Here is a 17,072-nt window from a genome sequence, read left to right as displayed (position 1 = left end):
AAACACTCGATACTGCTGCAGCAGGACTTTTTTGTGCTCTGTTTTATTTATATGATACATTAAAAAGTTATTTTGTAATTCAGAGCTTTATTTTCCTTGGGAAATATCATATTAATGAAGCAAAATGGGCAAATTCCATGCCGAATTAATGCTTTCCTAAATGTTTAATGTTAAAGCGATGTAAAATTAAACATGAAAACAAAACTTTTATCCTTTATATTGACCAGATTGTATTGCAGTGTAAATAGTTAACTATCTTGTCAAGTCTTGTTTTATTCTCTGTGGCCTGTCGACTTTTGAATAATTAAGATGTCTCTACTCTTGTATATACACTGTAGACTTTTATGTAATAAACAGACACATGGTGACTCAGTTTTCCTGCAGACAAACAAACATAAGCACTCTTGCGGACACACATGCACACTGTATTCATCACTTCGGCGTTATCAAATTCATTCTAGCACATTTCTCTTATGGGATGAATGAGAAATTATTTTGCTTCTGATCTCTAATGATTGTCAACATGAAAGATCTTAACAAGATCATCTTTGAGGACTAAAGACAACTCTGAAAAAAAAAAAAGGGTTCAAAGCTCCAATCAGAGCTATAACATTTATCTTGGTGCCGTGAGGATTTTAATTAGAAGGGAATTCCCGCTGCCCATGATTACTGAGGCAATATGGGACTTTATGTCTTTGAATCCGATGTTTATTCCCTGAACAAATAAAAGCATACTATATTAATTCCTTTAAAAAGTTGAACATTAGCTAACAAATTCAGTCAGGGAAAAGTTCATAACAGCAAACACATGGGGAAACTAAACAACCTCCGGTAAAACCGAGGATAGGTTACATAATAACTGTCAGTGGAACAGCGCTCACCAGCTGCGGAGCTATCGCGAGAGGGGCACTGGTTGCCACAGTAACGCCAGCCCGACACAAACGCCCTGAGCACAGAGGCTGGAGCATGCCGGCGGCGAAAAGCTGAAATATTGAAATAAAAACCGTGAATTATTTAAATATTGGGCTCAGTTAAATGACAATAAAGCAGGCTGAATGTAAAGGTGAAAGACTGATTATGCTGTCATGAGCGGGTAAACCGAGGACAGTCACAGAGCATAAGGTAAGTCGAGTATTTTCAGCAGCTGTGTGAAGTAAGTTAATGTCCTTCAAGTTACGTTAAAGTTAACGTAGAGTTATGAGCCCTGGTTAGCTTTACTAACTCTCAGTTATCGTGTCTGTGACCTTTGCACGACAGTTGCTTAAGGCTTTTTAGGTGAGCCACTGGTAACTTTAGCTTTAGTCAAATGCCTCTTTACACAGACTCCTTCCTGGTAACTGTTGCGCAGGAAAGCTAGTCTACCTAACGCGAGGGTCAGCTAAATGTAGCCACATTTCCCCATTTGACTCTTGTTGTATGCTAGTCATGGGCAAATACTTAGCTATATTAGTTATAATAGGATAGAAACTTTAGCAAAGACAATTTTGGCTTGGACCAAGGCAACTGAACTAACTTATAATGATACATTTTCAGCCATTTTTGCCAAACAAACAAAGATGTCCACTGTGAGTGTCACCTGAATGCTACTGTAATGAAGGTGTAGCGTTGACAGCTGCTGTTGTCAAGAACAACTACAGGCTTCAGTCTGCCTACAAAAGACCATTTTCACCTAAGCATAGCTATAACACAGGTGTTGATAATGTTAATCAAGGCAGCTACATTGTATTAAGGTTTCTGGTATAGCGTCAAGGGCCATTGTTAATGATATTACAAGATGAAGTAAAAGATTGAAGATTTTTGTGCACACAAAAGAATTATATCACAGATTTTGAGGACAAAATTGTTAGTGTTAGTGAGCACTTCTCCTTTGCCAAGAAAATCCAGCCACCTGACGTGTAGCATATAAAAATGCTGATTAAAAAACATTATTAATGCACAGGTGCTCTTTGGACTGGTCCCAATAGCTCAAAGCACTTTACAACACTTGTCGCATTCACCCATTCACACACACAAAACACTGATGGCAGAGGCTGCCATGCAAGGTGCCGGCCTGCTCATCAGGAGCAATTTGGGGTTCAGTATCTTGCTCAATGGCACTTTGACGTGCAGCCGGGGGAGATTTGAAGTCAAACCAGCGACCTGTTGTTTACTGGACGACCTGCTCCACATGTACCTCCTGAGCCACAGCCGCCCACACAACACAGTGCCACAAATGTTGCAAGTTCTGAGGGAGCATGCAATTGGCATGCTGACTGCAGGGATGTGCACCAGAGCTCAACCGTAGGCCACATGTTACCACACCAGCCCAGGACCTCCGCATCCCGCTTCATCACCTGCATGATCGTTTGAGACCAGCCACCCAGAGATGGTTTGCACAACTGAAGAAATTCTGCACAAACTGTCAGAAACTTTCTCAGGGAAGCTCATCTGCATGCTCGTCATCCTCACCAGGGTCTTGACCTGACTTGCATGGGCAAATGCTCACCTTTGATGTCATCTGGCAGTTTGTAAGTGTTTCCTGGATGAATCCTGGTTTTCACTGTACCGGGCAGACGGCGTCAGGGTTTTCCCTTGCTCAAAATAAAGCAGAGGTCTGCTGTTAACTAGGAATTCCTCCTTACAAGGAATGTGTTTTTGGAGTTCTAATAATTATGATTGAAGAAAATGATAAAACATACCCTTTTCAACATTGAGCTAAGTACAACAGATAAAGCTAACATGTAACTTATCTGTTTAACAGCAAAATTAGTCCATCATTTATACTGTAACATAAGCTATTGTATTTTCAAAAGAACACCTGTGCACTAATCATGCTGTTTAATCAGCATCTTGATATACTACACTTGTTAGGTGGATGGATTTTCTTGGCAAAGGAGAAGTGCTCACTGACAAAATTGTGCTCAAAATCTGAGCGATATAATTCTTGTGTGTGCATAAAAAAGGTTTAAATCTTTTACTTTTTACTTGAAGGGTAGTAGATAGAGTAGTCAAGTAAAAATGCCCTCTCTGGAAAAGGTCTGTAAGATAGCTATCATTCAAGCTGACCTTCTATTAAGGTTCTGATTTCAGTCTGCTATACTGTACTGTTGTTTTAGTCTGGTGGGTGGAAGTTTCATACAAGGTAACAATAAGTGAAATGTCAGGGTCTTTGAGGTTACCCACAGTGAGTGAAACTCACTGTAGCTAATAATCACCTCCACCTAATGTCACTTTGCAATAAGCTGAGCAGGCTAGCAGGTGTGGCTGCCTTGCTCTCCTGCTCTAACTACTGTATATGTAATATCTACCTTACTGGCTAATTGGCTTTTACTGATGAAAAGAGTTGCCAGTAATTTGTCAATACAGTAAGTCTGCTAGATACAATTTAAACACACGGGATCGCCTGTTTTAGCTGCCTCTTATACATTTGAGCAAAATCCGTGCCTGCTATTTTGCTCATTTCACTGCAGCAGTGTTCATGTATGGCAGTGCGTGATTTAGCCTAGGCTCAGTGGGATAGCCAGTTTGATGCTGTTATTGTTGGTTTTTATTGCAGAAGAGACTCTTCGGAGAAGAAAAAAAATAGCCCAACGAGGGACACAAGAGGAATACCTGAGCCTGCAGAAAGAAGAGGCATGAATTCAAATGGCTTTGTGGTGCTTCCTAACAACAAGGCCAAATCTGTCAAGCTCAAAGCCAGGTAAGATGAGATAAGATCAATTATGTCATTTGAGGCATTAGGTAGAAGCCCATTAGGGTTACTTGGCTGCCATACTGTTTCCATCTGTTCCTATTAAAATTCTGCCCAGAGAATGAGCATTTGACAAAATGGAGTTTCAGGCGAGTTAATCATGCGACCTGGATTCTGATTCAGAGCAGTGTATTTGTTTTCTTCGTATTGGGCAATGCAAAATTGAGTCCAGTCTCCTACGTAGTTTCTCATTTCCAACAGGTAATTGACTTAATTGATGTCTGCCTTGGCGGCAACCCGATCCAGTGACTAATTGATTAAAGTATTGATCAGTCGTGGCAATGGGGATCTGCTAGTGCAGCAGATGAATTGAACATATTGATGAAAGCCTGGCTGCCCAATCTGACAAAGTAGGTCATTTGTATGATAGATTGTTATTGATTGATTGCATAAATGTGAGTGTGTGTGTGTTTATGTTGCCATAGGAACGTGCAAGAGCTGCAGTTGAAGACGGTGACTCTGGGCCAAGAGGGACAAGAGATGGAGGAGAAACTGCAACAGCTGAAAGAGAGCATGAGTAAAGAGAAGAAGGAGAGAGGGTGAGTATTAGTTTAGCAGTGAGAGAAGAAAGGAGAGGGAGAGACAGAGGAGGAAAGAGGGGCAGACCTTAGTGGGGAGGTGAGAATGGAAGTAAGATAGTAGAAAGCAGAAGTAGAAGATAGGGTGAGTGAGAGAGGGGACACAGGGTAGTGAAGTATGTGCAGGATGGGCTGCAGCAGCTGTAAGAGGAAACAGAGCAAAGGTAGATTTAAATTCCTGAAGGCAAGTATCAGAACAAGTAAAACGGTCTGTAAAATCTCATAGATTTGCGGCAATTGCAGGTGTATTTTTGGACCTCACTTCTTCCCAGAGATCCAGTGTCGCCTGTGTGATGTCAGTCAGTTGGCAGTTGGCAGCTTTGCCATGCCTCCATAACAGCACCACATGAAAGTGAAAAGTGAATATTGTCTTCTGAGACGGTAATTATAACACTTAGTATTTACTGAATAAAAAATGGTTGCTATAAAAGTAACGTTATTTACATACTTATTCATTGTCTTGTCACGGTCTTTTCTTTGTTTGTTCAGCCATGACCGTGAACAGTAATGTTAACTGTTTATTCCCAACGCTAGAGACCGGGACAAACAAAACTGATATGTCGCATGCGAACCACCTACCCTCTCTGGCCAACCAACCACGTTATGTTATTACTATAACACCAGGAAAAGACAACACTCATGCCATTTCACAATACAGCAGAATCCAAATTCTAAGACCTAAGATATATAGTATCATATCACAATAATGATTTTTCGACATATTGCTCAGCCCTACCCACGAGCAACAGGTCTCTAAGAATGGAGCCCTCCATCTGTCTGCCTGTGACTGTCCAACACTTTAACACAATGCAAGATATCTCAACAGCTACATGCCTGATTTTCTCGAGTACTGGAATATATACAGTATTTGATTTGGCATGCTCTGATACTGAAATTGTACCATTATCTTGGTCACAGTAACTGCCAGTGTGAGCTTGAAAATTATAAAGCTACCATCTGTGGACAGATGGGGAGAAAAGAGACAGAGGGAGGCCAGGAAAAGACAGGAACCAGAGAAGACAGAGAAGGAAGAGGGGGAACCAAAAGGTAAAGGGCACTGCTCAGAGAAAGTCGAGGGACAGTGGAATGAATTCAGCAAATTGGTAGTTAAGTGGCTTAATGTATAGATGCTGGATAAAATTAAGTCCAGACTGTCACAGCTAAACACATAGAGAACAGAGCAGGTGACAAATGGAGAGACAGGAGTCGGTTAGGCAGGTACGGTAAGGTGGTGAAAAAGACTCCAACAGCTGTAAAAGAGCAAGCAACAAGAAAGCCGAGACACTGAGTAATAGAGATGGATGGAGGAGGGGACTAAATGAAAGCGAGGGGGAGGTCGATGACATCTCTCCCTATAAAGGTCAAAAAAAGGTTCCCATGAAAGGAAAAAAGGAACGGTCAGAGAATTGAAAAAGGCCACTTATAGATGAAGTAGGTTCATGCTCATAAATGTAGTGGACGATTCTAAAGGTCAGTGCTCTAATGCAGCCTCCCTCACTGGAATCGATGGCCAACAATATTCCCCTCGTGTCGCGTTAAAAGGACGGCATGCTTAGCACAAACAGAGGACGCAAGAATAAGCAACAGTAAACTGAAGAAGGAAAACTAAACTGGAAGATCATATAATATTAAACAAAAAGAAAAAAATGCATGCTACCACATGACAAGTACCCAAGTACTCCATTCATATCAGTTTTTCTTTTCTTACTCTTCCCTCTCATAATCAAAACTACAACTCCTGATTGTACCAGTCTGCACTGTGTTCTGCTTGACATTCTTTTTGTTTTGCCCCTGTAATTTCCACTATATTCCCAATAAGGATTAAATTTGTTTATAGCATGCAATACATTAACTGTCATAACTCCTTAGAGTAATTGCACAGGATCTACAGAGGCTTAATTATTTACTGGTACAACATGTGCACTGGTGCCCAGCAAATGCTTGTATTTATTTCTGTAAATATCTCTCCCATATTTGTTTCATTTTGAGAGGCGAAGGCAATGATAAAAGGCGAGAATTAAAAAAAGGTGAAAAGAAAGTTTCATTATCTTTGAAAGTTTAAGTTCAGCACAGTGGAACCACATGTTATTCCCATGATACTATTCAGCGAGCATTTAGAGCCCAGCCGCTGTCCTTCAGTTGATAGTCTTTCATCTGAAAAACGAAGAATAAAAACAAGGGGTGCTCTTGTGACAGTATTAAGAGTACAGTATTAACTTTATAGATTAAGAATTAACACAGTATCTTTGAGGTTTTGCACCTATGTGGGTGAAGGCCTTTCTCATTACTGAGAACTGCAAGTTCGAAATCGCACACTCTGGAGATTGAACAGCAATTATTTGGACTGTACTTACTTAGATATGGACTTTGAATTGGACCAGTAATTTGGCAGACATGTCTTATCTCCCAAATCCATGACATCATATTAACACAAGTCTACTCTTAACTTGCCTGCAGTAGGAACACATTGTGATCGTGTTCTCTTTGAGGTAGATTAACTGTATTTCTCTCTTGTAAGGGCCAGGCCTGCATGTAATGAAATTGCCTGAGTCAGTGTGCAAACTGATCATAAGCAATGGAAACATTCTATTATGATCGGTGTCATCATGACAAAGGAGATTATGGTTCGTCTGTCATTCCGTTTTGGTGATCCAGAGTGGGCAGAGTACTCATCCTCGTGAGTATTTCTTAACTGGCTGTAGCTAGACATATACAATCAGCTGAACATCAGTTGTAATTTTGTCTCCAGTATGTTTTTCAGTAAAAAAAAGAAGTTGAATTACAGAACAGACATGTGCACCTAGAATCACACAAACACATGCTACCATCAATATCTAGTGGCTCATTAGTAAGTGAGTAAGTGTTTGTGTGACGCTTAAAATATAAAAATCGTATGTGCCCTTCTTTAATTGACTCTCACAAACAAAAAAACATTTATTTTTGCTACACGTTTCATTATAGAGTATGTACCTTGCCCATTACTGTGACTATCATCCAACAAATTCAGATTGAGGGGCACCCCAGCCTGTGTGAACAAGAAATTAATTTGCAGAATGAAAACAAACAGTGGTTATTAACGTGATTGTTTGATTCTCTGTTCCCAGCTCACCTAATTTCATTGATAAGTCTGGAGATGCGTTACCCAATGTGAAGTTATGGAGAACATCTTAATAGAGGTGTATATCACAATATATAAGCACATAACTTAGACACAGTTTTAGGGAGAGGCAGAGTACATATATTACACACAGAATCCTGCAAAATGTAACAGCCACAGAAAGGTTATATACACACACATACACACATTTACAGCCAGCACAGCTAATTACAATATCAGTGATTTAGAGCAGAGGTATGCTGAGAGGCACTCGTTCCACATGATGTATTTCCTTTGGTTTATATTCATACATCACGAACAAACAAGGAAATGCATATTGTAGATTATAATTGTAGGTTAATGTACTTATTGTTTTAGGAGGTGTGTGTGTGTGTGTGTGTGTGTGTGTGTGTGTGTGTGTGTATGTGCGCGCCTGTGTAAATACTACTTTGTTTCTCAGTGGAGGTCTAGCTCTAATTAAGAAGCCATACATCAGTATGGGGAGAGGGCCATCTTGTCCAGGCTGCACCAACGATAAGCACATAAACACAGTGTTTCCTGTCACACTGAAATACTGCAACATTTACCGCTCCACCAGCCCACAAGATACGACAAGGTGTGTGCGTGGCTGCCTGTGTGTGTCACTTGATACTAGCCCTCCATAAATAATGGCACTTTGTTGTTTGTGTATTTTTTTTTAACACTTTGCCCGTTACAGAGAGTGCTACACTTTTTTAGATCTGTATGTCTTGTCCTCCTTAATCAACTCCTCTCGACCGCTACAGGACAGGACTCCTGCTTAAACCCTGCAGTATATCTCTGAAATATCACTAGCCCGAAAAAGATTTTAGTGTGTGTGAGAGGTGGAAAGATACAGAGAAAGTTTGTGTATGTGCTCAAGGTAGAGTGTGAAGGCAGGAGAAGAGGCTCAGCTGGCTGTATGTCAATAGATGAAATAGTGCACTCTGGATGTGAAGTGGCTGAAAGGTAACTGATCAAATGATAACATCATATTTAGAATAATTCTTTTTTTTTTTTTTCTTTTCAAATTTTTACTTCATGTTCATTGTTTATATAGAAAATAAGACAACTTTTCTTTTCAGACAGGCCATTCTTGATAAATAATGCTCTGCTGGTTTGTTTTTTCATATGCAACTAATCAGTCTTGACTGTTCAGAGCTGTTGTCAAGTAGAACACTTCAACACCCTTTTTCATTTCTCGGGCTACTGCTGCTACAGCAGAGGACGGGAAGCAGGCAGTCATAGCAAGTCCTTTGTGCCAGTTGAGATGGGTCAGAAGATTAGCTTTTTATATTTAACTACTGCCTCAAAGTTACTTCCAAACACAGTTTGTGTTTTTTCATTGCTGTCTGTTGGTCGACATTCTTGAATATACATTTGACACAGTGAGCAGAAGGTAGGAAGAAGAAGGATGGAAGGAAGAAGACAAATTTGTAGAAGATGTGATGAAGCTTAAAACAAATGAACTGGTATTGAAGAGGAGCAGTCAGGGAGGAAATTACCTTATTAGGTACTAAAATAAAACAGATGCACATGTCCTGTCAGGCTTTTACAATTGAGCTCCACATTAATGTTCCTGCAGTTCCCTCCTTCCTTTTATCTGAAAGCTGTGTGTAGCGATGCAGCAGTCCCTCAGATGTGAAACTCGGCTTAACAGTTTGAATCAATTAATTGGTACGCCTCTAATGAAAAAGAGGAAACAACTTCTCATCAGCTTCTCTCTGATTGACATGGGAGAGAGCAGGAAGGATGGGGAGTTTGGCGGTTAATCAGGTGCTCAGATGTGTAGGTTACCTGGATTTTCTCTAAGCTCCCTCCCTTACATGTGAGTGTATCTTTGACAAGTCTGTACTGGAGATCTTCAAGCTGTGATTTATGCTCAGGCTGTGTTGTGTACTGTGTGTCTGTGTTATGCACCACTCTGTTTTTCTCTCTATCTGCTCCTCTCTTAGATCGCAGAGCTCCCAGAGTCAATGAATTGTTCATCTCTGTCTTAGTCGGGCTACACACACACACACACGCACGCACACACACACACACACACACACACACACACACACACACACACACACACACACACACACACACATACACACACACACACACACACACACGCACAGAGTCTCTCCCCCTCTCGTACCCAGCCAAAGAATAAGCGAACAAATTCAGTTTGCTGAGAGGAGGTGCGGTATAATCACTTTGTGAAGAGTACACAGGCGATAATAAAGCCAGAGCAGCGGCTTGGGGCAAATGCAGTACATCATTCTCTGCTTTGGCCTGCCCGGATCGCAGATTTAATGTAGCTTTGTCTTTAGCCCTACACAGCTTACAGACACTAGCTCTTGCCTTATCTAAAAGTACAGTTGAGGAACCCCCCTTTTCCCCTGCTTTCTTTGCTGTCTCTGTGCTGTGCTTTTCTTTCTACTGGCTCTTTTACTGCCTCTTTATTTCAGCCTTCATTTATTCTTTTTTCTGTTTTTGGCCAACATGTGTTGTTGTCTCATTTCCTTCAGGTACCTGTTTCAGTCTGTATGTGTTAGAGCTGCAACAGTTTATTTTGTTGATGAAAGAAAATCATTTAGATAATCGACCAATTGTTTAAGTCATTTCTCAAGCAAAAATGTAAAACATTTGCTGATTCTAGCTTTTGAAATGTAAGGATTTGCAACTTTTCCTCGTCATTTAGTCTTTGGGCTGTTTTTTTGGGGAAAAGAAGCAATGTGAAGGCGTCACTTTAGTCTCTGGAAAATTGTGATGAGCACAACAATGTGACATATTATAGACAAAACAATCGATTCATCTTGAAAGTCTGCCATTTATTGAGAATAAAAATAATAGTTTGTCAAGCCCTAATATGTGCTGTGTGTGTCTGTGTATGCTGGACTAAAATGTGTTCGTAGGATTCTATGTCTGAATTGTTCTTGTCTCTAGTAAGTATCTCTCCCGTCTAATCCGTCTCTGAGTTCGCCCTGTCCTCTCATCTCACCCTGGGAGAGAGGGAATCGAGAGAGGACACGATTACTTTGGCATTAGACTTCAAAGTGTGTGCGTTTGCATGTGCGTGTGCTTGCGGGACGCAGATGTTGTCAGTTCTCCCTTTGGGTGAGATGGGTCAGTTAAAGGTGATAGCCGTGTATACGTCTGTGTGCATGTCCTTGTGTCAGACATGAGTGTGTTCAACTACGACAGGTGGTGTTTGCCTCGGGTTGAATTGAATCTTTTGGCGTCTCCTCTCCTTTCATTTCAATATATCTTTTTTATCATTTAGAATTATGAGCTTCCTCTGAGCTAATGTGAAAGTGTTCTCCTCACTGTGCTTCTTCTGCTTTGCTTTTGATGAAGAAATGTTTTTTGATGAGGTGGTATTAGGTGTCTCGTTTGATGTTTGTTTCCAATGTGCAAGCTGTGACTCGGAGGTTGTCATCTGCTATCCACCCACTAGACAGTGAAAGGTGCAATGTGTGATAGTAGTGTGTGAATGCGTGTGTTTTTCTTTCTTTGTGTAACAGGTGTAGTCAGGTCACTGCATTTCTCTCTTGCTGTCTCTCTCGCTCTCTCACACATGTATAGACACACGCGCTGTTATGCTTGGTTAAAAGTGTTTGAACTTTGGTCATGCTGATTAAACTTTACAGTTTGGAGAGGTCTGTCAGCTGCACTGATAGTCTGTGCAATAGGTTAAGATTGTTGAGAAGTGTGTGTTTGTATATTTGTGTGTTTGTAAGACGGAGAAACATCAGCTGCGGGAATGTGTGTGCATCTGTATGCTTCTAAAAACAATGTTAAGCCATTATTATTGTGAAGTGCGTGTTGACTCACACAGTATGTGTATGTGTGGGTGTAATTGAGTGTGTTTCTGTGTGGATTAGATAATGAGATCTTTGCTAATGCAGAGTCCGCAGAGATACACTCAAGCACGCACATACACTTTATCTCTCCAGGCTGCCTGTCCTGAGGGGACACCCTGTCATCTCTCACCAACAGGGGTGTGCCTCAACTGTCTCCCCTAGCGACAGTCCAGTTGCCAAGGTGATGTGGCCAGGGCGATTACCTGACGCCCACCCTCAGTGTCAGCGCAGCACAGCAACGGCGTCAGGGCTGTTGGCAACTCTTGCCATCACACACACACACACACGCAACACACACACAACACACACAGATAGAAAGAGACACTCTCTCATACACACAAATAGAGTCAGACTTCCTGTGCCTTGACAGGCTGCCAGCTCAATCCAAAATAAACTTCTTTCAAAGACAGCCAGACATCACAATAGCATAAATAGCATAAATAATTCAACAACATGAGCATGAATAACTCCCGTCTAAATGAGGATCCCTCTCCATTTCTCAACTTTCTGCAACTGACAGGATCATCCTGCATGAGTGTGCGTGTGTATGCACACGTGTGAACATTTGCATTCATGTTCTTGTATTTGCATCTGTGTCTGTGTGTGTTAATGTTGGAGTCAGTATAATCATATTTCTTCTGTTTTTATGTGTGAAGTTCAATAGACCTCTGTTGTCTGCAACAAAATGAAAAACAATCCTTTTGGTCTTAGACTGAAGTGCGCAATGTGAAAATTTAGGCCCCTGTGACTTTGTACGTGTGCAGAATTTATGTTGGCAGGGCCAAATTCTTGTGTGTATGTAAAGGCGTGTGGTAAAGTGCTTTTCCTTGCTGTTCAACAGTAAGTCCTCTTAACAATAACACAAGGACTGACTGATAACTTAAACACTCTTTTCTGTCTAATGGAACAAAGTGATTTTCCAAATTTCTTTTTTTTTCATGGATTTAGTCTGAAGGACTTAGGATTTAGTTATGTGGTGCTGTTACGCCTTTTTCATGCTGATATTATTTTCTTTTTCTTGACATCAGTTCCTTCTCCTCTTCTTAAGCCTGACACTGTTATTAAAATGCTTCAGTCTCTTCGAGTACTTCAATGGATTAAAATGCATTAACTCTGAGTTTTGTTACATCTATCCTGCCGTCACTTTACCCACTTGAAAATACAAGAATACCAAGGTGTTTGCAATGCAGTTTATGCTTAATCCCAGGTCTAATACATTTTTTTTTTTACAGTTATGTGTGCTCATAAGGAATCTATCCATTCATTATGCTTTATTGGTTCATACTGTATGCTATGTGAACAGTTAAACCAAAGTCCTCAAATACAATGTGAAATTGTCCTAGAAAAACTGCTCTGTGTTTTTCAATGTGTGTGTGTCAATGAAGGATCTTGATTGTTGTGTTTTAAGCTCCATACCCAGATCTCCTGAAGTAGAATGAACATTAGAGTGACTGTTTTCGAAATGGAATATATGTCTTCATGAAAAAAAGAAGCATGAGAAAATCAAATCAAGGACTGAAACAGATTTAATCACTTTCTGTTTTTTTTAGAAATTGTAGCTAAGATACTGTAGATGAGTTATGCATGTCTAATTCAAAGAGGTTGTATTTAAGATTGCTGTTTCATAATTGCCAAAGAAAAACTCCCCCTTTATCTCTCTCTCTTTGTTTAGGCATTCTGGATGGAAGTCTGGACAATGTGATTCTTTAATCAGTAATGCTCTAACAAACAGCAGCAAGAAGAACAAGGAGATCATGCTCCAAAAGGTACCAAATGCATTAATCTGTATGTGTGTATCATTTGGTAATTTCTGTTTCCATGCACTATGTAGATGTCGATGTGCCTGCATCCATCAAAAGTCCACTGCCCCTCCTTTTGTACATGTGCACTTCGCACCCTGCCCCTTGATTTGAGAAGTTTGTGCCCTGGATCTTAGGGGAGGCACGCTAATGTCTTTGAGTTTGCACTAGGAAGAAGTTACTACTTTTCGAAAGGTTACGACTGCCTGAGAGCAAAAAGAACAAGAATGATTGAATTCTCAGTATTTCAATTTCAGCAGAGGACAGACCCTGCTGTTAAATGCTCTTTGTAAAAGGTGGTGGTAGTATTGTTGTCAAAAAAATTAAGTCATTTTATGACAGACTGAAAATATATTGAAGAACACAATGTATAGAAAGTTTTTGTTTATTTATTAAATGGTTTGCAGATTAAAACATGCATGTAAAAGTGCAAACAAGAATATGATCACAGAGTATTTCATACATACAAATGTGCCTATGTATACACGCATAAACAAAAAGGAGTGTTAGGAAGCTGAGAGCTTACACAAACTGTCGCCACTGATTTGTCGCTCTCTGTCTCCTCCACAGCTGTCAGCAGGCAAGGTGAAGATCCGAGTGCTGAAGGATGAACCGCTGACAGGTGAGTAGTTTACAGATCCAGCCTGAGCTTCAGCTGTGGGTTGCCTTCACCAGGTAGACTTGACACCTTTGATACACTGACCTGTAGTGAAATCCTTTCTACCCACCACATAGAAGTTAGCATTCAAGAGCAGCTACAGTCCAGAGCAATGCCCGGGGAACCGGTAAAGGTTCAGTGTCTTGCTCACGGTTACTTCTGTGAGGTGGATACTTGCCATCACAGGCGCTGGACTGTGGAGTTCGCTTGTTAAAGATCGATCTCTGTAACCAGTAGCCAACCTTGGCAGATTTATTAATGTTTTGAAAATGCCTGAGGCACAAAATCCCACCCTGACCTCTGAATGTTTTAGAACGATACACATGCATGTGTTGAATGTATACAGCAGCAGTTAATGCAACTTTATTTGGTTAATCTTTAGTGTGTACAATTATTGTAAGAGTTATATCCTTTGTGTTGTGCTGTTATTTACTGCATGATACATTTCACACATAAGTATATTAACTTTCCTTATGATTTTTTGTGTATATAATTTACTGTATGTTTGACACACTGTTGGACTAGGCAGGAAGTCATTTAAATGTCAAACATATTAACTGAAATCCCCTTGCCAAGTGTTAACAATACTACCCTTCCTTGTTCAGCCCCACCTCAGCCTCCACCTCCACCCCCTACCACTGGTCTTCGGGCGACAAGAAAAAATAGGCTGAGAGGAAGATACTGTGGACAATGTGAAGTCAAGACTGCTGGACTGGTATCTGTGCACACACAAACAGACATTGACATGCACAAAAGACGGTCATAAGTGAAAGAGAAAACTGAACATTTTGTAACTTATTTTGTGTTTGGCAGATACAGAATTTCCTCTGTGGATTGAAGCTCTGTAGCTCTCAACAAACATTAACCTGACAAAAATAAACAAACAATCAAGCACGACCCCACTAATAGTTACACACATTTACAGGTAGTTAAAAAAAACAGGCGTCAGATATACAGTATATATAATAAAATATGTACGCAGAAAACCATGCATATACCATTTCCGAAATATACATACATTTATAAAAGAAGAATGTGCACTGAGAATGTGCACCTCACACATACTTCAGACCAGATGGACACACAGTTTTAAAAAATCACTCCGAGGCAATAATTTAATTTTACTTAATTCATGCCGATATGTCCCTGTTACTGATCTTCTTATTTAATCCTGAGTTCTGAAGCACTTTGTAAAGTCTGTTTCATTGTGTGCTATAAATTAATCATTGCGCATCCTTCTGATGTTTGATAACGATCATTGAGATATGACGGCAAAGATGGTTTACAGGGACATGTGATGCATTAATGGTATGGCCTCTATAAATAGCCACGGCTGTGTGCAATGGTTGTAAAGACCGTTTTGGTGCTGTTGGAGAACCTGTGGCGGTGGAAATGAGGTTTGGCACGTGCGCCCGGTCCCACAATGGCTCAGAGTCATAAAACAGAACCAAGCATATGTGAGGAGTTTTATGCATCTGGCCCCAGGTGTCAAATAACTTGATCTACACTCATAGCTCTCTCCCTCCTTCTCTCTTTTTTTATACCTGTCCATCAACCTCCATCTATCTATTCAATTGTTTCTGGTGCTTTACTGTCCCCTCTGTCTCTTTCTATGTTTCTGTTCTTTCTTTTCCTCCTGCATTGGCTATTATCTTCGTCTGCCATCCAGGTGCCTGCTATCTACCAACCTCCTTCCCTCTTTCTCCTTTTATAATGCATTTCCTTTCTTTATTTCTCACTCTTCTGCACATATCCTTGTCTGTCCTCCTCCTATTCTCCATCTCTGCCTGTTTCTGTCTGTCTGTCGCGACCCCATCCATCATGTTTATCAGTCTTTTTCTCTCCTTTCCCTGCCTCTCTCTTGCTCTCTCTCTCTCTTTCTCTCTCTCGCTGTTCCTCTGCTGTCCTATCTGTTGGTCTATCTGTGTGTTTGTGTTTGCACTGATAACAGTTTAGCCGGATCTGTTCATCGATACTCGAGACCTCTGAGGGCACCATTGTTTATTCTTTCTCGCTCTTCATCCACTACTGCTCAGGAGGTGGGACCGCCGCCTGCAACTGTATGTGTGAACCAGAGGGAGAGAGAAAGAAATGAATGAAAAGCCCTACTGTGCGTGTGTGTATTTGTGGTGCATGTGTGTGTATAATGGACTGTGACAAACTGAGCTGAGTAACACATGCTTGATGACCAGTCGCTCGCACATCCCCGCCCTCTAGATCCTCAGCTACTCATGTGTAATTCCTATCCTTTGTCTGACGGCGAAGCCAGCCGAGTTTAGTATTGAATAACTGATGCTTCTGAAAGGGAGAATGAGAGCAATGAGGGACCGAGAGAGATTGATAGAGGGAATGAAGGAGAGGGAGGGGTCGAACTGATTGAGCTGACAGCCACCATTTTTCTGCCCCTTTTGTTGTGGAATACATTATTTTAAGTGCAGCACACACATTGCGTTAAAATGTAATGTGGTAATTTGCTTGATAGTGCATTTGATGATGATGGCGCTGAATTGTCCAATGAAGGGCCCAATGCCCCCAGTGCCCCATAGTGATGGGTGTAATGGCAGCGCTTATAGTAGTCTGGGAAAGCACATAGACTAAACACACACAGATACACACGATCCACTCACACGCGCGCACACATACACACGCGTTTTGGATAGCCCGGGTGCCCTATAATGATGGCAATAATGGGGAGCGTTATGACTCTGTCTCTGCCATTCTGTCTGGAACTGCACTTAAGCACACAAATGCACACACACGCACACAGGCACACACGCACACACAATCATATAGACATCTGGGCTTGTTGTAAGCTATGACTCACACATACTGGCGCAGACTACCAAAATCACATGTGCACACACACAGACACACACACACACACACACACACACACACACACACACACACACACACACACACACACTGAGCACCTTGCCTTGTACTGTATTCCAGAGTCATCCAGGCAAGAAAGGGAGCTCATTTCCTTCTGCATAGCACAGGAGAGCGCAGTGATATGCCGCTTACAGCCTGATAGGGATGCCTAGTCTCTTGGGAGTGGTTGTAATTTCTCCTCAGGTCTGAGAAGGGAAATTAGGCTCTGCTTTAAGGGACCATTAAAGGGCAATGTCGCTGCTGCAGCGGCTTGGATGTGCACGCACACACACGATCACATAAAAATACAAATAAAAACATTAAGTAATATGATAAAGAATTTAAAGGCCGAGAAGATGAAATGAAAGAATTAAAAGAAAGGAGACGGAATCTGCTGGTAGACATTTGGAACGACATCTGTTGATCCACAATACATTTATATTGCCTTGTTTAGCTCCATTTTCTAT

At 41.0% G+C, this 17,072-nt stretch overlaps 1 protein-coding gene across 1 annotated transcript in view; it reads left to right on the top strand.

Moving 5' to 3' along the window:
* The first annotated feature begins 989 nt into the window (after positions 1 to 989).
* zbbx (zinc finger, B-box domain containing) overlaps positions 990 to 17,072 on the top strand; it is a 56,779-nt gene continuing 40,696 nt past the window's right edge. Inside the window, exons 1-6 of the mRNA XM_073495104.1 lie at positions 990 to 1,122; positions 3,536 to 3,679; positions 4,156 to 4,269; positions 12,947 to 13,040; positions 13,644 to 13,695; positions 14,337 to 14,446. Coding sequence (XP_073351205.1) covers positions 3,615 to 3,679; positions 4,156 to 4,269; positions 12,947 to 13,040; positions 13,644 to 13,695; positions 14,337 to 14,446 — 435 coding nt within the window. The 5' untranslated portion in view covers positions 990 to 1,122; positions 3,536 to 3,614. The remainder of the gene's footprint in view (positions 1,123 to 3,535; positions 3,680 to 4,155; positions 4,270 to 12,946; positions 13,041 to 13,643; positions 13,696 to 14,336; positions 14,447 to 17,072) is intronic.

Source organism: Pagrus major, chromosome 2 (genome assembly GCF_040436345.1).
Source record: "Pagrus major chromosome 2, Pma_NU_1.0".
Taxonomy (NCBI): Eukaryota; Metazoa; Chordata; class Actinopteri; order Spariformes; family Sparidae; genus Pagrus; species Pagrus major.
This window is presented reverse-complemented; position numbering and strand designations above follow the sequence as displayed.